This window comes from Brassica napus, chromosome C9 (genome assembly GCF_020379485.1).
Source record: "Brassica napus cultivar Da-Ae chromosome C9, Da-Ae, whole genome shotgun sequence".
Taxonomy (NCBI): domain Eukaryota; kingdom Viridiplantae; phylum Streptophyta; class Magnoliopsida; order Brassicales; family Brassicaceae; genus Brassica; species Brassica napus.
In genome coordinates, this window is record NC_063452.1 from 20,304,644 (window position 1) to 20,328,113 (window position 23,470).

Genomic DNA, 23,470 nt, shown 5'->3' on the forward strand with positions numbered 1-23,470 from the left:
TTTGTTGTGATTACGCTCCAAACTTTGTAATTGTGAACTATATACCCTATTAAATATAAACCGACATATAAATCAAGTTTAATATGATGTTATAATAAGCTAAATCATGAAATTTGAGTAGGAGTGGATTATAGAAGATAATACAACTAGTACATTCTTAATTATTTCAAATTTTATAGTTAAAATACACATGTAATCTCGTACAACTCAAAAACTGGTATAACTACGCATAACTAAACATATAATACTGGTATAATATGTATTATGTATCAGATATGTAATACTGGTACAACTAATTCAACTTCTTCATTATAAAAAAATTAAATATTTCATTTGGTTTTCCATATGAAAAAATAATCAAGTGACCAAATTTAAGTGTGTTTATAATGGTCTCTCCTAACTATTTTTTTTTTTGTTTTTGTTTGTTTTTGGTAATTATTAAACTATATCATAAGTTTCCATGTTCCACCTTATAATTTAAAGGTTTGTTTACTTGTTTGTCCACTATATTTTTAAAAAACATACACCGAATGCATTTTAACCAAATTAATGATTCGACTATATGTGATATCAGATAGGTAAACATATAAAAGTAGTACAACTGGGTTATATTTATTTTTTATGTGGTACAACTAAGTTTTTCAATTTCACTGCCAAAATACAATTATGTAAAAACTTGTACAACCCAAATTTTGGTACAACTACGTGTTATTAAAAGAACGCAGTTGTACCGGGTAAACTAGTCATACATATTTGTCTCGTAGTTATACTAGTTAAACTATTTATACCGATCATATTAATCTATTTTTCTTTTAGTTTTGTGTTTTTAAGCTTTCATTTTCTTGAGAGAGGTATATTTCTATTGATAACATTAAAATCTTTTCCAAGTATGTATAATGCCTATAGAAAATCATATATAACATCATTGGTATGTCATCTCTTCATATCCAAGTATGTAAATTTCACCATGTTCTTATTGTATATGTGCTTACAATTGCTTTATTTCATATCTTATTTTTATATCCATATAAAGAAAATAGATGTAGGGGCTGAGAAGTCTATCGCCTAGGGATTCCATCACCTATTGTTAAAATAACACACATTAAGTAATTCCACAATAAAATATTAATAATATTATTACTATAGTCAAACCAGTTGCATAAGTTGTACTATTATTGTTATAGTCTAAACATCAAACATGAATGCTTATGTATTCTTTTTCGACTTGTGATGGCTTATGCATCATCTTTCGTTCTCTCGATGAATGTATATTTTTGTTGATAACATTAACCTCCCATAGAAAACATATATCATCATCATCATCATTCATTGCTTATTTATGCAAATATATTTTCTTTAATCAAAGGGGTTATGATAATCTGAGATGACTTTTCTAATTTGCAAAACATACGAATAAAAAGCTATTTGAAATCAAATACGAAAATACAACTAGCCTGGATGTTGAAAGAAAAGAGCTGTCATTCCATCCGGGTCTGGAGCCTTCTCTGGATGCATCATAAATAAAGCTTGCTGAACCTCGTCTTCTGTTTCAATCCTCAGCAGCCGTTGATTCATCTGCAGCGTAATACCCGGTGTTATTTCTGTCAGAAAGCTGTCAAACTCCGATGGAGAAGTAGTAGTAAATAATTCATCGAAATAATCGACCGCCACTTTTTCTACTCCCTTATCTTCTGTTATCCAATTGCCAGCTTCATCATGTAACCTTACAATCCTGTTCCGAACTCTTTGTTGTTTTGTCAAAGCATGATAAATTTTTTTATTAAGATCTCCTCCTGTATACCACATGTTTCGACTCTTCTGATGCCAATAATCCTCTTCATCCTTGTAGGCGTCTTGTAGTTTCCAGGATACCTCTACAATTTCTTCATGTGTTCTATTATTATCTGTCTGCACCTCCTCAAGAGCTTTTTGAAGATCACTTATTTTTTTCTTCCCGTATGGTGGATTACTTTTTCGCCATTTAGCGATTTCATGACGACAATTACTAATTTTTCCGACAATGTCCCCCATATGGTATGCAAATTTATTATAAATTTTTTTAAGGAAAAACAGTGGCATTTTCTTGAAAATAACTCTGAAAATCAATGACAGAATCCTATTAGAGATTTTGCTTTAATATTATAGATTGGTTTCCAAAATGTGTGATTTATGATCAATTGAATTATGGCTGGTGAATATATTTTATAAAAAATATTGAGAAGTTAGAAAGTTATTAAATATTGTTTGACTATAAATGAGAAGAAAAAAGAGTGACTTATGATTGGTTACAAATGTGGAAGGCAAATTATTATAAAAAAAGTTTAGAAAAGGCAGTGGCATTTTTTTATAAATAACTCTGAAAATCAAGGACACACAATTCTATTAGCGATTATGCTTTAATAGTATAAATATGTAAATTTATATAAATATTTAACATAAATGAATCAACAATTATTTAAAAAAAAAATGGTTTGACGGTTTGCTAGCTTTCAAATTATATCAGTCGGTTATAAAGTAGCAAATTCTTACATTCTTTCCTTTTACTATATTCTTTAAGAATTTGCTACTCTAAGAATTTAAGAATTTCCTTTTCCTTTTTTTTTATTACCACTATTGCTGCTGCAATAGGGTTCTTTACCGTTCTGAGAAAACTTCGGTTCCATCTTGATAACAAAGACGAAAAGAATTCTTCTTCTTCGTCACCTTCATCTTCTTTGTCTCCTTCAACAGTTCTTCCACCTTCTTCTCGCATCTGGATGCATGATGTTTTTCCTAGCTTCCGAAGGGAAGATGTCCGCAAAGACTTTCTCAGTACATTCAGATGGAGTTCCAAAGAAAAGGAATCACTCCATTCGTTGACAACGAAATCAAAAGAGGAGAATCTATCTGTCCTGAGCTCGTCAGGGCCATTAGAGGATCTAAGATTGCAATTATTTTGATCTCTAGGAACTATGCCTCCTCAAAATGGTGTCTTGATGAACTTGTGGAGATTATGAAGTGCAGAGAAGAATTGGGTCAAACTGTTATGGCTATTTTCTACAATGCGAAAAAGCTAGCTGGAGATTTTGGGAGAGCCTTTAGAAAAACTTGTGCTGGTAAAAAAAAGGAAAACATTGGGAGATGGAGAGAAGCTTTGGCGAAAGTGGCCACAATCGCTGGCTATCACTCAAGCAACTGGTTAGTTCTTTTTATTCCCACTTTCTCTATAAAAATACACGTCCCATAAATTCATATTTAATAGATGAACTAAGCTCTCCCATTGATAGGGAAAATGAAGCGGCCATGATCAAGAAAATCGCCACTGATATATCGAACATGCTGAATAGTTTCACATGATTGAGTGATTTCTACGGGTTAGTTGGGATGGGAGCTCATTTGGAAAAAATGGAACCATTGTTATGCCTCGGCTCAGATGAGGTGAGGATGATTGGGATTTGGGGTCCTCCTGGGATTGGGAAGACCACAATCGCTAGAGTTGCATTCAACCAACTCTTTCAACTGAGTGTCTTCATGGATGATATCAAAGTTAACTATTCAAGACTGTGTTTCGATGACTACAGCACAAAGTTGCAACTACAACAACAGTTTATATCTAAAATAACCAACCAAAAGGATATGGTAGTCTCTCATTTGGGAGTTGCCTCAAATAGGTTGAAGGACAAGAAAGTTCTTGTTGTTCTTGATGGCGTGGACCGGTTAGTACAACTAGATGTGATGGCGAAAGAGACTTGGTGGTTTGGTCCCGGGAGTCGGATTATCATCACAACACAAGATCATAAACTTTTTAGAGCACATAGGATTAACCATATTTACAAGGTGGACTTTCCAACAAATGATGAGGCTCTCCAATCTTTTGTACGTATTCTTTTGGTCAAAAGTTCCCTAAAGATGGTTTTGAGGAGCTTGCTCGGGAAGTTACAAAACTTGCTGGTGGCCTCCCTTTGGGGCTAAGGGTTATGGGTTCCTACTTTCGGGGAATGTTGAAGCAAGAGTGGATAAATTCTCTACCAAGATTAAACACTAGCCTCGACTCTGATATTCGAAGCATTTTGAAATTCAGTTATGATGCTTTAGATGATGAAGATAAATACTTGTTTATTCATATAGCATGTTTCTTCAGCTCTGAAAAGATTCACAAAGTGGAAGAGCATCTTGCAAAGAAGTTCTTGGAAGTGAGGCAAAGACTTAACGTTTTAGCTGAGAAATCTCTCATATCTATTGAGTCGGGATATATAAAAATGCATAGTTTGCTACAAAAACTAGGTCTAGAAATTGTTTGTAAGCAATCTACTCATGAGCCTGGACAGCGCCAGTTTCTTCACGACGATAGAGAAATTTGTGAAGTACTGACTGGTGATGCAACAGTAAGTGTCTTTCATTGCGTTACTCCCTGCAAATTTAGTTTACCCATTAATTAACAAACTCTAAGTTCTTGTTTGGTCATTTCTTTCAGGGTAGTAAAAATGTCATAGGCATGAAGTTCGACTACTACAAAATAGAGGACGAATTAGATATAGGTGAGAAAGCCTTTGAAGGAATGTCAAATCTCCAATTTTTAAAAGTCTATGGTTATAGTGATACATTGCAATTAACTCGAGGTCTGAACAATCTATCTCATAAACTTCGATTACTACACTGGAGTCATTTTCCAATGACATGTTTTCCTTGTATTGTAAACTCGGTGTTCCTTGTCGAACTAGTCATGGATTTCAGCAAGCTTGAGAAGTTGTGGGACGGAATTATAGTAAGTTATTTTGATTTATCTTTCTTTCAAATATATAATTTGTACATTTTCAGCTATAAAAAACTGATCTTGCCACACCCGTTTGTGTTTTATTTTTGAAAGTGTATAATACAACCATCTTCTTGTTATTTGTGTGTACAGCCGCTTCGAAGTTTGAAGTGGATGAATTTGAGTTTTTCTGTAAACTTGAAGGAGCTTCCTGATCTTTCAACCGCCACCAGCCTTGAGAAATTAAATCTGAATGCTTGTTCCAGCCTGATGAAGCTCCCGCCCCCTATTGGGTACACCAATAATCTTGAAGTACTGAATCTTTGTAATTGCTCGAGTCTAATCAAACTCCCTTCCTTGGCTGGAAATGCCACTAGTCTAGAGAAACTATATATGGGTGGATGCTCAAGTCTTGTGGAGTTTCTCTCCTTTATTGGGAATGCTGTTAATCTCCAAAAATTGGAGAAGTTGGATCTTAGTAACTGCTTAGATCTGGTGGAACTTCCTCTCTCTCTCTTGGAAACCTTAAGAAGTTGCAGAAACTGATATTAAAAGGATGCAGTAAGCTAGAGAGGTTCTTCCCAGCAGCATGAACTTCGAATCTTTGGAGAAACTTGATCTTTCTGGATGCGCAAGTCTTGAGCTCGGTGGATTATCAAGCATCGAAAATGCCGTCAATCTCCGAACATTGGACATAAGTAGTCTACCACAATTGTTGTAACTCCCTTCCTTCATTGGGAATGCCACTAATCTAGAAGACTTCGACCTTAGTGGTTGCTCAAATCTGGTGAAACTTCCTCTTTTTATTGTAAACCTTCAAAAGTTGCAGAGGTTCTTCTCACCAACATCAACCTGGAATCTTTGGATGTACTTAATCTCCGTGATTGCTCCATGTTGAAAAGTTTTCCTCAGATCTCCACAAACATTAGAGCTCTCGACCTCAGAGGAACTGCAGTAGAACAAGTGCCTCCCTCGATCGTTTCATGGCCTCGTCTTGATCAGTTGCAGATGTCATACTTTTAAAACCTCAAGGAATGCCCTCATGCTCTTGAAAGAATCACATGGCTGTGCTTGTTCGTGCCCAAGGGATGCCGAAAGTTGGTATCACTCCCACCGGTTTCGGAGTCCATCTATTTCATGGATGCAAGAGACTGCGAGTCCTTGGAGATACTAGAGTGCTCCTTTAACAATCCACATGTTTGGCTCAACTTTGACAACTGAATCAAAACGCTAGAGACCTCATCATCCAGAACAGTGAGTATGCAGTCTTACCAGGTGAACAAGTGCCTGCATACTTCACTCACCGAGCTACAAGTGGCGGTCCATTGACAATCAAGTTGAATGAAAAGTCTCTTCCAAAATCCATGAGGTTTAAAGCTTGCCTCTTGCTGGTTAATAAAGGTGACGCAAGTGGAGGTTATGTATAAAAATAGCAGCCATACGCTAACTCAGCCTTTAGCAGAGCATATGTACATATTCCAATTCAGAGCAGAGGTTACTTCCAGCGAGCTTCTCTTTGAGTTCAAGCTGAAAAGCGATGATGCTCGGAAGATTGGAGAATGTGGGCTAGTCCAACACTTGGAAGTCCCCTCATGTTGAATACGATGATTGCTTGAGAGCAGGGGCGGATTTAGAAAATAATTTGTATAAAGACTCTCTACTTTGCAGAACGAGAACCAGATGCTTAGACAATGTACGATTTATCTATCTCACCATTGATTTTAGTCTGCAATGTCAATGATTGAACATTTGTTAAGAGATATCACATTGCTGGAAAAATATGAAAAGTTCATCGAATAAATTAGTAACTTAAAGGACTAGGAGCAAAGATAAGCTTTAGATTATTTCACACATGTATGTAGTTTCTTGGAATAGCTCATTCACTGTGATCTATATGGAGGCCTGGTTCTTGTTATGTCTGTGGTTTTGCTGTTCAAGTGGTGGAGAAGATGAGACTGCAAAGTTTTTTTTGTATTAGTATGTTAATAATGTTCTTTTAATGTATTGTAAAAAGTTTTGGTTTTTTTTGGGTACAAGCAGATTCTGAAGAACACAACAGGAAAAAACAGAGGAGGCGGTGGTTCTAACGCTGAGGCAAGCCTTTCATCTCTTTGTTCTTGTTCTTGTGCTATATATGTGGATATGACTCAGAGACTGGTGAGAGCTAAAATGGCAAAATTGTAGACAGAGTTCTCTTGAAGTCTTTAGATTTTCTTAATTATTTTTTTCTCCGTTGGTCTGATAGATTTTCTTAATTCAAATGTTAATTTTGTTGTATGATTATATTTTTGGATACTTTAATTTTGTCCATATATCTCGAATGCTTGATTAAAGACTTGTCTATCGTTTGCATACAGATTAGTAAATGGAGGTGATATTGATCAATGGGTTTCCTTATGCAAATATGACAAAGAGGGTTGATGTTTTAGATCTCGGCATCAGGGATCAACATCCTTGTAAGTATTTTGACACTTGGCTTTCTTTTTTCAAATTCAGGGAACTCAGTTTTTGATCCCTGCTTCCTTGAAAGATTGTTTGTGTTCGTATATGATTCTACATACAAACAAACAAAAATACCAGAATTATCGAAACACAGTTAGCTGTTATTGTATCTCTTAAACTTCATAAAGTTTAATCCTAATACCTTGAAACTTCTTAAAAGTCTATGCTTTATTTGTGTATCAAAATAGAGTTTTACCTGGATTAATCATCTTAGAAGGAATCACTGTCTACATCATTGGATTCCTCTGTCATGAGTAGCCGCATGCTTGATAAAACCTCAAAATTTTGTTCAACATCTACAAAGGTTTCAAGTCGAACAAATGAATGTGAAAAAATGCTTTAATGGAAAAGTAAAAAAACTGGCCACTTTTAATGGAATAGTGTAGCTAGTTATATATATTGATTAAGATTAGATACGTACAGAGTCGGCCTTGAGATTTTAAAGACTTTAAGCAAAAGTAAAATAGCCACTTTTATGGAAAAGCACCAAAAAATGAAATGATCTAGTGTAGACTCGAACTCTAGTGGCATATAAATAGTATTTCCTAAAACCACTCTACAACTACACTAAAGTGAAATTTTAAATTCTGTAGCAGAAATATTTATATAACACAAACAGCCGTCAGCATGCGCTTCACTAGCTTGCCCCAAGGGCTGGCATTGGATACTTGAAATATAAGGATTCAGCATGGTTTAGACTAATTTAAAATTTTTATTCTATGTTTGAAAATGTAGGTAAAAATATTATATTTATTGAAATCGGTTAGATTAAAAACACATTGTATGATAACGATTAATGTTGTCAATTTTAGTTGTATCACTATAATTTTAGTGATAGTCTGAAAACTTGTCGATAAAAAAAGGACATACAAATCGGAATAATGTTGTAGCTAATATATATCAATAGCAAAACCCCACAAGACTGGAGAGATCTAGAACAACAAAAACACAGAGCACTTCTGACGTGCAAAAATACCGCAATTACTTTACATCCAAGTTGTAGAAAATATATGAAGATGAATCAGGCTTTGATCTGGAACGTGTAACACTTAATGGATCCGACGGAAATATCGATTTCGATCAGATTATCGTCTTCAAACTCGGCTAATAGTTGGATAAGTCCGAAATCTTGATGTCCAGCCATCGTACTGAAGTGTTGGCCAACGTAGTGGCCGCTTGGTAAAGAGAGCTCTATGAAGCTTTCCTCATCAGGGATTGTTCCATCGTCTTCGTCTTTATTTGTGAAAATCTCATCACCGGTCCTAGATATTTCGATGATGTCTCCTAAAGAGTCTTGTTGACCAAGATCTTGATCTTGAACCTCTTTTTGAGGGTTTGGTTGTTGCTTTGTGAGAGGCAAGAAAAGAGAGCAGAAGAACAAAGAAGCCGAGGTCAGGAGGATTTGCGATAAACTAAGCCCTAAGATGTGAAGTAGTGGTGGGGAGGTGAAACACAACCATGAAACTGGTTTCTTAAAGAGTAATGAAATAAAATTCACCCCATTTTTCACTATTTTGTTCTCAAGATACATATGAAAGCAATAACTTTGTAGTTCTACCAAAAAAGAAAGAAGAAATAAGAGTTCAACCATTATAACCATCAAGACACAAACAACCAAAAAGAGAAGAAATTTATTTTGATCCAGATACTTTTCAAAAACAAAAACCCTAGACTAAAAATGAATATATATGGGTTGATGTAAAAAACAGCTTACGATCAGGAGTATTTAAACGTGCTTCTTCAAATAATGAAACGCATATAAATAGGAGATTAAAGAGACGATTGAGCTACGTTAACTAGAAAGCTTTTTTTTCTTTGCATCGAGATTTGAGAAGAAACAGCTCGATCCCTAGCTAATCTACCCGATTGGCGAGAAACTGAATCCATAGATTAATTAAACTTCCCAAAAAATGTAAATTTTAGTGTTTTATTTTATTTCTTTTACTAACTAACATACATAAATGTAATTTATTAAAAAAAAAAAAAAATTCTTCCCCAAATGTTTTTCCAACAATTATTTTTCTTCCATAAATCACTTAAATGGTTATTGTATGGAGGATCTGAATGTATTTAATATATTTTTTCTTCAAATTTTCTCTTATTAGATTTAGCATGTATAAAAAATTATCTTGAATTCATTTTTAACTAATCATTTGTACAATTTATTAAAATATCACCTTATTGGAAATTTATCAAATATGATTTGAAAAGACTGAAAGGTTTATAAATAAATAAATTGAAAGACCAACTTTTATAATGGTATTTGAAGTTTTCTTTTAAATAAAACTTTTAGTTTTTATAGTCTCAACCCTTAACGTACATTGGAAATTAAAACTCATAAAAAACTCAATACCATATTTACATTTCTATAGATAACAAAAATTTAACGAAAATATTATATCTGTTTACATTTTATCTGAATAATAAATATAAAACGAATACATTTTCTTAAAATTCAAGTATTCCTAAATTTTTCAAATCTACTCAAATTTTAAATCTATTTACATTTTATTTGAATAAGAAATATATAGAATACATTTTCTTTAGATTTAAATCATTTCATTTCATTTTTCATTATTAAATCACTCATAATATTCTGAAATTTACTGGCAAAAATTTTGCCGAATCATCAGTAGATTTAAAAAAAAAAAATCTCACTGAAATCACTTAAATATCCTGAAAATTCACCTAAATTTCACCAAATCTAAGAACCTGCAAAATCTTATAAGTTCCTAATCCATTAAGTCCTCTTTTAACCTTGCATGCTATAAGTTCCAATATTTCATTAAACATAGAGATGAAAACGACTTATGTAATTAACGTATACAATCCGTCAATCAACAAAAAGGAAAATAAATAATAAAAATACTTGTAATTTGTATTTTGGTTTTGGTGAGGCTAAAAGGCCAAACCCCCAAATAAACCCACTTTTTGCTCATCTTTGCGGGTGAAGTGTCGGTTGCCATGTGCATCCTTCCCTGCTTAGCACCTGGCGACATCTTAATCGATTTCTTCTAGATCTAAACAACTTTTTTCACCACAATCCATACATAAATCAAAGTTGCCCATCTAGATCTAAACAATGGGGAAAAGTTATCTCTCTCTTCTCTTCTTAAAATAGATTTTTCTTCCTTTACTTTCCTCTTACCCTATCCAAATCTTTCATAAGGAATTGAAGTTTTCTTGTTCTTTTTGTTTTCTATTTGTTTTTTTCTTTCTGATAGATCGTTCCTTACAGTGGCAGATCTAGGAATACTGTTAACCGGGGGCACAATTACAAACTTTTAAAATAGACTGGGGTATTGTCATAGGATTTGAGCTAATTGCTTCAAAAACCTCCAACATAATTTTTATAATTGGAGTTGGTCTTCAGCTTTTTCTCTAACACTTTATTTTATTAATATTGGTTTAAAACCATTACATTATTAAAAAAGATGAAAAAAAAAAGAAAAAAAATAATGGGTTTTCCCACAATGGAAATAGCATAGATAATCTTTAGTGACAACTGACACGTTAACAATATCATAACAACCTTATTAAAGTTTAAGTTAATTTAGGAAGCCACAAAAATTAATATGAAAGCTAAACAGAAACCTCCAACATAATTTTTATAATTGGAGTTGGTCTTCAGCTTTTTCTCTAACACTTTATTTTATTATTATTGGTTTAAAACCATTACATTATTAAAAAAGATGAAATAAAAAGAAAAAAAAATAATGGGTTTTCCCACAATGGAAATAGCATAGATAATCTTTAGTGACAACTGACACGTTAACAATATCATAACAACCTTATTAAAGTTTAAGTTAATTTAGGAAGCCACAAAAAATAATATGAAAGCTAAACAGAAACCATAACAACCTAAATCTTTAAACGGATTACTAGAGATAAAAACTTGAACACCAAAGCCCAAAAAAAAACTTGACGGAAAACTTAAAATAATAAAGATTCGGTGAATATAAGAGCATGCGCAGCAACGGTGAGACTCATTGGAGTCCTTACCGACAAGGTCATTTTAGATTAATTCTGGATATTTTAGATTTAAAAAAAAAAAAAAAAAAAAAGATTCACGGACCGCCATGTAGTCGTGGGGACCCGCAAATAGTGCAAGGATTCACTAAAAAAAAAGAATTTTTATTTAAAAATTTTAAAGATTGAATCCTTAACTTGATAGGATCTACTGATTATTTAATTAACTTGATAGGCTCTACTGATTATTTAATTATTTTTTCTCTAAAGACTCCCACTTGACACCCGAGAACCATTGTTGCAGCATCCACTGTTGCCTACCAAAAGATCGAGTTATGACTTCGTGTTCAAACACAATATCTTCCAATCAAAAGACCTCTAATAGATTTATGATAAAAAAAAAACATCAAATTATCGCAGATGCAGCCAAAAATCACCAACGAAACATCTTCACTTCTGGATCTGCCAAAACTAGAGCTAAATTTGGAAAGAAAACATTATCATGACATACGGTAGATTTTTAAGATCTGACCTTAGAGCAACCTCGCACAAAAAAAATACAAACAAAAAGCACAACGCTGGAATTTAAAAGCTATCAGACTTTGGCTAGAAGAGATAAAGACAAAAAAGCTAGAAAAGACCTACAATGAAAAATTGTGTTAAGTTGGTCTTCTGCTTTGTTTCCTTTTTTCCCATAGGATCTAAGCTCTGGATAGCGTGTTCTAGTTCTTTAGTGATTTCAATGCATAATCACCGAGGTTAATCCTTATTTAAGAGGAGAAATTTCTTAATCATTACTCGATCTGGAGCGAGGGCCTTCTATATAGGCAAGAAATGAGGCTTCCCCCATTAGTATGGATTAAGAGAAATTGTGCTTAATTGAAGGTGATAGCAAGGAGATTTCAGTGGGATAAAAATGTGATTAGTGGAAGAAACATCACAAGCGTTTTTGTCGGAGGTAATTCAATCCAAAGTCCCTTTCATCATTTTCCATTAAACAGGACGTAGCAATGATGATATGATATCTTTGAATTGGATGATGACTGATATTCATTTCTTATACACGTAATTATGCAAACATTAAATTATTATGTAAACATATAAACCAACATTACGTTATGGTACGTACTTTGAGAATATAAACATATAAACCAATACTACGGGATAGCTTAATCAGCCGTTCAAGATTTGATGGTTACGTACTTTGAGGATACTCCAATTTGGAAGATGGTCAAAGGCCGACACAAAGTTGAAAACGATATTACGAACTGTTGGCAGCTTTTGGGAGATGTATGGTTACTAGGGAATGATTGAAATGTGTACTAGACGAGAGATTATTGTAGAGAAAATGTGATAGAAACTCATGTTATGCAGACTTTTTACAATCAACTTTGCTTTCTCTTAATAGTGTTTTCCTTTCTAGAATTGCCAGTGGTAAATCTTGATGGACTAATTTACAGTTATGATTTTGATAGTTTAGAGTTTATGCACATTCACGTGTGAATGACGATACCCTTTCGTGTATTTTTCGTTTTTTTTTTGTATTTTAAATATGTTTTTTTTTCTTATATTCAAACTGGATTAAAAGTAAATAATAGTACAATAAAATCACTTTTATAGTACAATAATATAGAGGGATCCACCTAAAATAAAGGGATAAATGAGTGGTTCCCAACTGTGACTCTTTATATATTTTCTTTAAATTTTTAATATATTACATTTTAGTCCTTAATAGTATAATAATTAAATATAATCATTAAACTTTCAAAATCAATAAAACATACTATTTGATAGATATTAAAATAAAATATTTTTAAAAGATATAATAATATGTAATCAAATATAACTATAAAGAGTATAAAAATGTTAATAATATATTTTTAATTGAAAGAATTTTAAGAAACTATAATGATAAATACTAAAATATGATATATAGTTATCATGCAATTATGAGACATATATAATTATAAGGACTAAAGTGAAAAGTGAATAGTGTTTAAAAGGTCTAATAATGATTCTTTATATTTGAAAGTGTATTGTTCGCTGTTTTAAAAAATAAAAGGATAAAAGGTTGTAGAAATGCAAAACTCTTTAAAAGATAAAGGGATCAAAAGTTTTTGGAAGGCAAAACTCTTTAACAATAAAAAGCTCTTGTCTAATAGATCATATACAGTTCTTTAAACTTTTGTACAGCAGAACAACCAAGGAATTTTAAACTTTGCAATATAGTCGTCTGTCTGAAAACATATAAAATGAGAAAAAATAAAAAACAAAAATATCTGAGGTCAAAAATAATAATGAATGAATAGTTGAGAATTACACTGGTAATACTTTCAAAACAGCCCCACAACTTTACACTTTTACTCATCATCTTTCCTCTTGAGGAAGACCCCCTCCTCTCCACCCCAAGAGTAAAAAACAAAGAGGAAGAGAGCTTTAAGAATCTGAGCTTCTCAACTTTCAGGAACTTCTTAGTGCAAGAATACAAAAGCAGGATTTTCAAGAAGCTCTTCTGCTGGTTTGATTCCTACAAAGTCCTTCTCTTGCATCGAACTTGAAATATCATCGATTGAGAAAGGAATACTGCAAACAAAAAAAAATATATACCGAAGAGTTATCGAAAAAACAGTCAGCTGTATTGTATGTATCTCTTTTAACTTCAAAAAGTTTAATTTGACGTAAGTGATGTATTTATGCTTTATTTGTGTACCAAAGTAGAATTTTACCTGGAATCATCATCCAACAAGAAGGAATCACTGTCTGCATCATTGGATTCCTCTGTCATGAGTGCCCGCATGCTCGATATAACCTGAAAATTTTGTTCAGCATCTACAAAGGTTTCAAGTTGAATAAATGGAAGTGAAAATGTTTTTACTTCTTGTGAGACGCTTCTGGTGTTATAGCTATCGTCCCAGTATAATGTGCAAATACGGTAAAGCTGCTGGACACTGAGTCCCTGTAACAATTTAACAAAAAAGATAATGTTAGGCAATAACAAGAATGACCATCAAGTGTGCTTCTAGAAACTGTAAACCAAGTCTTACCGGGCAAAGATCGTGTGCTATATCATCGTATGAGATTCTGTACTTTTGGTGTATAACCTACAGGCGCAAAAAGAACAACTTAATGTTATTGCAGTTTAAACGAACCAATGATTATCAAGAAAAAAAACCTACATTATTCTATATGAACCGACATAAGTTGGTAGGAAGTATAACATACCAGGAACCCGACAGCTTGTCTGATTTGTTTCAATTCTTCCCAAGAAGGTCCAGCATACTGCAAATCACAGACAATAAAATCATTGATCTAGAACAATATTAAATTATTTTGTAACAAAAATCATGACTCAAGAATGTTTACTTCTTTGGCTTGGCAACACCATAGCTCTAGCTCAGCAAGTCCGGCTTTGACAAACTCTCCATTGCTAAATGTACAGCACTCTTTTCGTAGAAGAAGGCTGTAAGAAACCAAACAAATCCGAGAAACCGTGTGATGATGAGTTAGACCAAAGCACACAGTTACATATTCGTTGAACAAGATTTAAACTTACCTGTTGAAAAGTTGTACGTTGATGAAAGAGAATGTTTGAGAGTATATCTTCTGGATGAGTACTAAAGGAACCTGGACATTTAATATTAGCATATGAGAACTGAGTGACACAGATAGTAAAAAGCCAATCAAAACTCTCATTTTTTTTCCTTACATGATTCTCTTTCAGTGTGACAAGAAGTGAATTGAGACCATCGATAATGCTTTGCCAGTGAGTTGCAGGAGAATCTTTTCCAAAGGACCTACCAGATCTTAGCATCCCTCCTTTAGATGTTCTCGGCGCCTGATGTTTTCATTTGGACAAACAAAGACTATGGTCAAAGTGCAAAGAACATAATCATCACACCACTAGTATACAAAGAGAGCCTGCAAGAAACCTGAATGCATAGAGAAAGTAAAGTAGATAACTCTTTCTTCAAGTTATCTCTAACCATCCCAAACATTTTCTCAACATAGGCTGCAAGCTGTTGCTTGAAAAGCAGAGCCGGGTACTTCGCCTCCACCGGACGGATCACTGCGTTAGCAGCGGCTTCAGCTGCTGCTGCTAGGTTGCCTGAAGCTGGTGATGAGCGGAAGCTCTAGTGAACAAGACAGACATAGGATAGTTAAGACCATGGCTCTAAATCCAATTTATATGACTCAAATCAGTTTAAACTGTTATAAATCGGTTTAGTCATTTAAATTAAGCAATAATGTTGGTACAAATTCACAGTTTTGTATAATTTCTTTTGTTTATCTAATTTTGATAATTCATCAAATTAATTTTATAACTAAATCCAACCTAAAATATCTTATATAAATGTAATATATACATATAATAAATCGATAATTTGTTAATCACTAAACCTCGTTTAGACCCAAATAATCCAACTAATTGCTAATCCTCTACAAAGTTCCTAGTTACGGCTTAGCTATTTCTTAAACATTAGTTAAGACAGTAACGGAAAAGTTATATTTATCTAAAGGAAAACTGTAATACAACTAACCATGGCCATCCTTCCAAACAAAGAAGTTGCAGTAGGTGGCTTCATGCTTTGTGCTGCTCCACTGCCACCGGTTTTAAGACTTTTTTGAAGCAAAAATAATAGCGCAGATGTGCTTGTCAACCAATACGCCAAGTGACTATTGTCATCTTCATTCTGAAAATATCAGCACAACAGTTAAAACAATCCTACATTGACATAATGTCAGGAACTGCCACTCCCAATTACCTCAATGGCAGAACCAATCATCTGAATCAGACGATCAAACACATTGGTCTTCTCAGATTCGAAACACTTCCAGTGAAGAAGACACTTGTATATCGTAAACGCAGCCACAGGTTTCCCATTGCTGAAACCGATGTTGTCTTTTACACAGTCAATGAGAGCATCGGCATCCATCTACAGTGACCAGTACAAATCAAGTTCTTAGAACTAAGTCATTAACAGCTGTGTGAAGAATTACTAATGAGAGTAACCAGGAAACATACAATCTGACGTTCTGCAGCAGATTTCTCAGCGTTGCCAGCAACTGGTGTTGTAAACTCAGCTTCCTATAAAAATTGTAGACTTCTCAGATTAATAACTAATGTGAACAAAATAACATGATGAGAATAGCTGGTTGGAGGAAACTTATACATTGAACTCGCTTTCCAAGTTTATTTGGTTGCTATTTTCCAAATTCTAAAAACATAATGAGGAAAAAGTTAGCATCTGATTTGCTGGTAAGAAAGGCAGCTCAAAGAGTACTTTCTACCTTAAAAGGTGCAGTTGGAGGATGTCCTAGAGTAGTCCTCACAGGAGTGCTTGAGATTGTTTGCTGATGCTGACGCATAATGTTTTTCTCAGCTTCCATGTCTAAGATTTTCTCTTCAAGCCTACAGATACAAACGTCAAGACATAGTTTGAAACAAAACAAGTAAGCAATCACAGCAAGAGTTATTAACAAGGTTAGTCTATTGCAAAAGGTACCTTTGCATTGCGGTTTTCAACTTCACTAGTTTGGTTTCAACATCCAATGCTTGCTTAAGTCTATCCTCGCTAATCTTGGTTGTCTCTTGAAGTTTTTTCTCTGTCTCATCGATTTTCATTTCCAGTGAACTCACCATCCCCTGTATATAACAAGCAAGCAATTCAGAATATTGCATCATACTTAACTAAAGATTCAGAAACTCTCACAAACCTTCAGCTTTTCATTTTCATTTGTGATCTTCTCCATTAATTCCTGATCAACCACAGGAACCTCTTTAATAATGGGGGCGATCTCGGTAACTTTCTTTGCAGCTTCACGCTCTTTGATAAGCAATGCCTCTGTTTCTTTGCATCTAAGTTCTAATTCCTCCAAAGAAGACTGCGCTTTTGCACTTTCTTGTTTCTTGGCCTCTTCCAAGTCAGTCTGCAGCATTGGAAGAAGAAGATGAACAAAACTCTTGGAGAAATTTTTTTTTTTTTTTTTTTAAAATGCAAGAATTTCACCCTTATCCGTTTTTCTAACTGCAATCTCCAGGTCAGCTCTTCAACTTGCTTCTCTAGCTTGTTCTTGGCTTCTTGAAGAGCTCCAGTTTCTCGAGCAGCCTATGTGTAAAACGAATTATAGAATTAATTTATGAAAAGCAATATTTTCATCATAAATGAGCCTCTGAAACAAGAGACCATAGAACAAAACTAGAAACCACATCTCTCACCATCTTAAGCTTCCGAAGTTCCCCACGAGCAATCTTAGATCTCCATGCACATTGTGTAGTGATAGTTGCTTTCTTTAGTTTTCTGTAATGCAGCCGGGCCAAGTATCCACGGCACCAAGTCTATAATAACAAATGATCATTACCACGATCAGAATAAGAAAATGTATCCAAAGGTCTCTATGAAAGGACTTAATCTTTTTATGTTCACTGGTGTTCTCTGAGCAGTTAAAACTCTAATAGTACCACACTTATGCAGTTTTGAAATAAGTGTACCTGAATTATCCTTGCTGCTTTCGTCTGCCTTCTGAAACATAGTTCGTCACGGGCAACCATACCACGCATACCAGCTTGGACCGAAACAGCAGCAGAACACAGTTCTGTGTAATCCTTCCTAGCCAGAAACATGCGTAAGTCTCTCTGTATCTTTAAAGCAGCAGCTTCCCTGCGCATGCCTTCATATACATTTCTAGCAAGATACCCTGAAAAATCAAGAAGACACATAGGTTTGCAAGTTAGTCCAGAAACCAAATTAAAAACAAGACGAGAACATTTTTAAAGTACCTCTGCAAACTGACTGAATCTGCTTAGCAGAATTACGCAGAAGGATGAAACTCTTTTTAGCAAGATAAGACCGGACTTTTCTCTGGATAATGCTTGCTGATCTTCCCAAGACCTCAGTCCTTCTGGTATCCAAGTCTGCCATTTGTCCAGCCCTCAGAAAAACCTTTGTCTTGCCAATCTACAGAAGCAAATGTCAATCCTCCACTATCACTGTAGCTCATCACACATTACAATGAGGCAAGTTACCTGATAACCTTCGAGTCCAACTTTCTCCAGAAGCTTCTTGCAAGCAGCAGGGTCATCAGAGCTATTATAAAAGGAACCACATGTCAATGAATGAAAATAACCACTCAGCAGAGGAAAGGGGAACAACAATCATACTTCTTGACCAACACTTCTGGAGCAAGAATGCCAAATCTGTTCAAGAACTCATCGAAATGTTTCCTGGTAGGATAGCCAGCACAACTGATCCTGATTGCCTCCATCACTCCCTGAAGTCATCAACACAAAAACAATATACTTCTTTTAGAAATTAAAAAAAAAAACACACACAAGAAACTGAACTAGAGAATGTCGTACGCACCCCACAACGTAGTTGCTGTAAGATGTTTTCGTTCTCAAAGATTCCAGGCTTGAGAAGATTATTTGGTTTGATACAGCGAATATAGTGTGGCTCCGTGGTATTGAGAATCTCAAGCAACGATACCAATTGTTGCTGAAAAGGAAGCAGAAAATGGAATCAACTGACCAAGACTTTTTGACTTATTGGAAAACCAAAAATCCGACTCTCACCTTGAAACGGGTACCAATAGATGAGAATTTAGACTTATTGGAATCGTCAGACGTTGGTGGGAACAAACTTGCTACAAAGGAACAACTGGAAGAATTTAACAGTGCCTGATGCTCAGCAATAACGTAATCTTTGTTCTTGTCCAGGAAAAGCTCTGTCTGATAAGTGACCTGCAACAATAACCCAATCGTTTGTTAGACCATATAACCACATAACAATCATGTGAACCAATGAAGAAACGGCTGCTCACATCACCAGCGTAATGACAAATTGTGAAGTCGCTACGAGCTAATTTCGGTTTGGTAAACCGCTTGTGGTTTTTGAATGTCTGGTATAGCTTCTGTGCAAAAGTTTCATGTGTTGACCTTGGAAACATGCTGCATGGCAAAAGTCTCACTTCAGCTATGTTGTTCAAAAACAAAGCCAAGTTTGTGAAGTGAACTGATAGCAAAGGGTTCAGAATCAACAGTTTGGGTTTCATACTCACCAAGCTTCATCTAGCAGAGCAATAATACCTCCAGGTTTCTGAAGAACACAGAAAAAAAATGAGCAAACAGTGAGATCCAATAATGTTCAAGAAATCTCTAAGTGGTAGTTGGGCGCTTTACAAAGGATTATTGCTTAGGCAGCGTCTAGACTGATTTTTTTAATGCCAAGACCAACTTTTAAAAAATTCGTTTAATTTAATTGCCTTCCTGTCTACTGTGGCAAGATAACTGGCAACAGAGAAACATAAATCATCACATAGACACCTTTTCTATTAGGTCTAAGATATCTTGATTGTCAACGAACTCTATATAGCTCCAGTTGATCTCCTCCTTCTTATATTCCTCTTGCTCCATTTTAAAGACATGCTGCACGGAGACAAGTTACAAACCTCAGAACCATGGGAACAGTAGAATATAGAAAAAGGCTAATAATCAAAAAGTAAAAGAGCTTTTTCTGACCATACCTGATTAAAATGCTGCTGAAGTTTTTCATTGGTCAGATTGATGCAAAATTGCTCAAAACTGCAATAAAGCTTGGGACTGTAAGTATGAGGCCAAAGAACTAAAAGAAACAGTCACGAGTGGTTATTTAAAAGTTAAGAAATTAAGTTAATCTTGTATACATATACAGTCAGATAACCTCACAAGCTCACTATTTGATAAGAATCAAATCCCAACTGTCCATGTTAGAAACAAGCACTAGCTTGAATATGATACTGACCATACCCATATATTGTGGGTTAAGTATCAGAGAAAGATCCACTTTATTTAGGAAACCCATCTAACCAGTAACGAAAATTACAAGCATACCACTTAAGCACCTGTTTGTCTTGAAACTCTCGAATCCGTAAATATCAAGAACACCAATCAAGTACTTCGAGTGAGGATCTTGACCAATGGAACTATTAATCTTATCGACAAGCCTGCAAAGACCATAAAGGATTAGTATAGAACTATAATGGCAAAGCACCTTTGAAGCTTCTTTCTCCAAATAAGGAGAAGCAGATATGAATATATATTCATCATGGTAGAATAGAGAAACCCACCAGTCAAACAACCGTGAGTACATGACTTTAGCCAAAGCATCTCTACTAAGAGTAGCAGCTTCTGGATCAAGAGTTTTTGTGATGGTTTCATCACGAGTTACCATGATACGCTTGCATAGTGAATCCTCAAGTGCCTTTTCATCGCAGCTGGAAAAAGGAAGACGATATGAATAAGAAAACCTACTTCATTACTCCAGAAACACAAAAAAAAAAAAAAAAAGAAAACAGGCATTTACCTGAGAAGCTCAGCTGCAGTTTTCAGATGAAACAATGATTTTTCATCTTTAGGAACCGATGAGTCAATCTCTGCTCCTTTAGCAAACTCGACATTCCCGAGATGGAGAATGGCAGCTACAACGCTGAAAATCGCATCCTGAAACGAGATATCATCAGTAAAGTATAGAATCTTTTCTACAAGAGACAATGCGATTACTACCTGTTCTTCAGTACTGATCCCGACGACATCCATAGCACGTCTTGTGGCATGGTATTCCTCAGCATCATTTATACTATCCACCTCTAGACATTTAGATTGATTTAGATAGTGGTATGTCTTTGGTTCACCCAACTTGTATCTCTCCACATCCTGATAGTAGCAAAAGATCATTTCAGAATAAGCCAAAACTTGGTTACTTCTTACTCTTTTAAGTGAATTACAAAAACTTACTTCTTTAGGAGCAGCACAAAGCATGTAGAAACAGTGATAGTTTCTTTCAGGATCAGAAAGCTGACACACACGTGATCTTTCCAACAAATAAGTTCTTATGGCAGCTCCTGATATCCTTCCCTTTTCGTCAAACTGAATCTCCACAAACTTACCAAAACGACTACAAAGTATACAAATAAACGAGTTGATAAACGAAATTCAAAAGATTATTATAAATAAAACCTCAATAATGTAGATGAAAGAATGCTATATAGATTGTTGTTACCTGGAATTATTGTTCCTGACAGTCTTTGCATTTCCGAATGCTTCTAACACAGGATTTGACTGAATAAAAGACACAATCAAGAAGCTTGTAAGGAACAGACCAAAGCAAAAAAAGAAAAAGTAAGACCAACATCATTTTCATATATTAAGTTTGCGTTAATGTGGGTGACTAATAAGTACTAATTTTCTGAAGTTTCAGTTATCTGACACTCTTTAGTTGTTTTATTTTTCACTCTTCTAATAACAGGGGATCTGACTGAACATATATATAGGATGCTTTAGTTTTCACCTCCAACACTTTTTGTTCAACACTTCTTCCCTCAGAAGCAGCTCTCCCTCCCATGTAAGCAAGATATCTCATCAGCAACTTTGTGCTTTCAGTTTTACCAGCCCCACTTTCTCCACTAACCAGAATCGATTGACTTACTCCGTCATTAATCATCTGTCTGCATCAGATCGAGAAACAGGCAAGATTACGTATAAAGGATCAGCAACAACAAAAATATATTATCACCAGTGTGTATGGATATTACCTATATGCAGCATCTGCGACGGCGAATGGATGTGGACTTAGCTCCCCTAAGGCAGCTCCTTTATACTGCGCCATCATATGGCTACTATAAAGATGTGGTAGTCTTCTAAACGGATTAACAGCAATCAGTATGCTTCCTGTATAAGTCTATATAAGAAAATGAAAGTCTTAGTCCACATATATATATTTAAAAAAAAAAAAATCAATATGAATTAACTCACATAAATCTCATTAATATCATATCTTGAATGCAAATTCTGCAGAACTCCAGGTTCGTGTAAATAAGCAAGTCTTGTCATATCATCAACTCCGGATGCTGGCGCTTCCGTATCTTTCGGATAAACAGCAGATGCTTTTGTAACAACCTAAATTTTTCAAAGGTATTAAAGAAAAGGTAAGAAAAACTGCTTTTCCATCAGAAGGTTTTGATTTTAGAAGAGAAACAGGAGGCATATACGTGTTTCCCTGAAGTGCATAGGACTTTGAGATCTTCACCATTAACCTCTACAACTTCACCATCGATCCATGCTTCGTCACGGTCCTCCACCCACACACACGACCCAACTGAAGGACTGAAGTTACCAGCCTGTAGATTCAAAGGGTTTGCTCAAAGGCTTAGTTCTTAAGAACTGTGAAAAGACTGATGTGAGAGCTTAAAAGAGCTAAAGCAAGCTCCTCTCAGCTGGTAAATGAAGTAAAACCCACTTCTTAAGCTCTCTCACAAACTCAGATACTGTGATCAGATCATCAGAATTGATTAAACAAGTACATTTTGATTGTTTTAAGTTTCCAATGGCTGATCAAAACCGTAAATGTAATTTAAAACAAAAAAACAAAAGTATGGTTGAAATGAACAAATAGAGCTTATGAAGACAGATTGGTCGTAATTGAAGTCAAATCTATTGATTCATAGAAGACTCTCATCTACAGATGACGACTCTTAAGTCAGCTCAAAGCCATGATCCGAAATGAAAAACTCTTAAAAACGCAAAACTAACCCAAAATTTTAGCAAAACCTTAATTACCCCTCAAATTAAACGGGATTTGATCAAAATGAAGCAATTAATAACACAGACAATGAGATCTCACCATTTTGTATCGTAGATCAGAGACTTCAGATACAGATTCTGGATCTGGAATGAATCAAACGAACAGTGAAGTTCTGAAATCTACAAAAACAATAAGAACAGCTTCGAGCGAAGAACTTTGAGACACTCGGATTTGGTGGAGAGAGACGAGCAAAAAAATCAAGAAGGAGGAGGTGCAAATAAATCTAAACGGGTTTCTGAATATTTTCTATTTTTCTTTCCCCCCTCGACTATTTTTTGAGTTTTATTGTTTTTTTTTTTCCTTTTTCGTGCTTTGCCTCCTCTCGGCCACCTCCTAATCTCTGGGATTTGGTCTGAATTTAATTACTTAACATTCAGAACACTATTAACCGAGCTTGGTTTTCGCCTTCCCGACACGCAAACCCAATTTTGTCGGTTCACAAATTCATTTTTTTTTTTTTTTGTTACGGTAAATTTCTGCATTGGAAATTAATAATCCTCTAGAACTGATTTTGATCCATTTCGTAGAATAAATTGATCAAGTTCTTAACATAACTAATAGTTTAATTCAACAAAAAATACATAGGCTAGTTAATCATGTGAATTGCCTAACCGTTGACAAAACAGTCTATTAATCCATGAGTTGGTTCTTT

General features: G+C 34.7%; 2 protein-coding genes and 1 pseudogene across 3 annotated transcripts; 1 reads left to right on the forward strand and 2 right to left on the reverse strand.

Moving 5' to 3' along the window:
* The first annotated feature begins 2,548 nt into the window (after nt 1-2,548).
* On the forward strand, nt 2,549-6,545 carry LOC106366644 (annotated as a pseudogene).
* A 1,562-nt stretch (nt 6,546-8,107) lies between these two features.
* Nucleotides 8,108-12,307, reverse strand: LOC106364342. Its single transcript, XM_048767551.1, has one exon. It carries the CDS (start codon nt 8,832-8,834, stop codon nt 8,256-8,258), a length of 579 nt encoding a protein of 192 aa, XP_048623508.1. The 5' UTR covers nt 8,835-12,307; the 3' UTR covers nt 8,108-8,255.
* Nucleotides 12,308-13,402: 1,095 nt separating this feature from the next.
* On the reverse strand, nt 13,403-23,150 carry LOC106362912 (myosin-6). Of its 2 annotated transcripts, XM_048767550.1 has the most exons (39): nt 22,858-23,149; nt 22,226-22,354; nt 21,990-22,133; nt 21,770-21,915; nt 21,526-21,682; nt 21,238-21,296; nt 20,973-21,132; nt 20,742-20,891; nt 20,542-20,678; nt 20,306-20,452; nt 20,081-20,182; nt 19,724-19,781; nt 19,524-19,625; nt 19,259-19,296; nt 19,022-19,148; nt 18,774-18,941; nt 18,565-18,696; nt 18,363-18,472; nt 18,228-18,288; nt 17,982-18,159; nt 17,694-17,899; nt 17,421-17,540; nt 17,212-17,310; nt 16,919-17,131; nt 16,708-16,847; nt 16,493-16,613; nt 16,375-16,419; nt 16,227-16,289; nt 15,967-16,137; nt 15,742-15,894; nt 15,133-15,333; nt 14,910-15,038; nt 14,757-14,827; nt 14,567-14,663; nt 14,426-14,482; nt 14,248-14,304; nt 14,079-14,159; nt 13,930-14,012; nt 13,403-13,786 (listed from the first exon to the last, which is right to left on the reverse strand). In XM_048767550.1, the coding sequence occupies exons 1-39, from the start codon at nt 22,858-22,860 to the stop codon at nt 13,675-13,677; spliced, it is 4,527 nt and encodes a 1,508-aa protein (XP_048623507.1). In that variant the 5' UTR covers nt 22,861-23,149; the 3' UTR covers nt 13,403-13,674. The 2 variants fall into 2 exon arrangements, with proteins under 2 accessions (XP_048623507.1, XP_048623506.1); XM_048767549.1 differs by having other exon boundaries at nt 20,542-20,891; nt 22,858-23,150.
* Between the last annotated feature and the right edge of the window lie 320 nt (nt 23,151-23,470).

Bases quoted from the DNA above. Each gene is read 5' to 3' on its own strand.
- LOC106362912 (XM_048767549.1), bottom strand. The intron at 17,900-17,981 runs GTACTTTAAAAA...TTGATTTTTCAG, and splicing joins GATTCAGTCAGTTTGCAGAG to GGTATCTTGCTAGAAATGTA. The intron at 13,787-13,929 runs GTAAAATTCTAC...TTTTGTTTGCAG, and splicing joins TTGTTGGATGATGATTCCAG to TATTCCTTTCTCAATCGATG.
- LOC106364342 (XM_048767551.1), bottom strand. From the start codon at position 8,834: ATGGTTATAATGGTTGAACTCTTATTTCTTCTTTCTTTTTTGGTAGAA.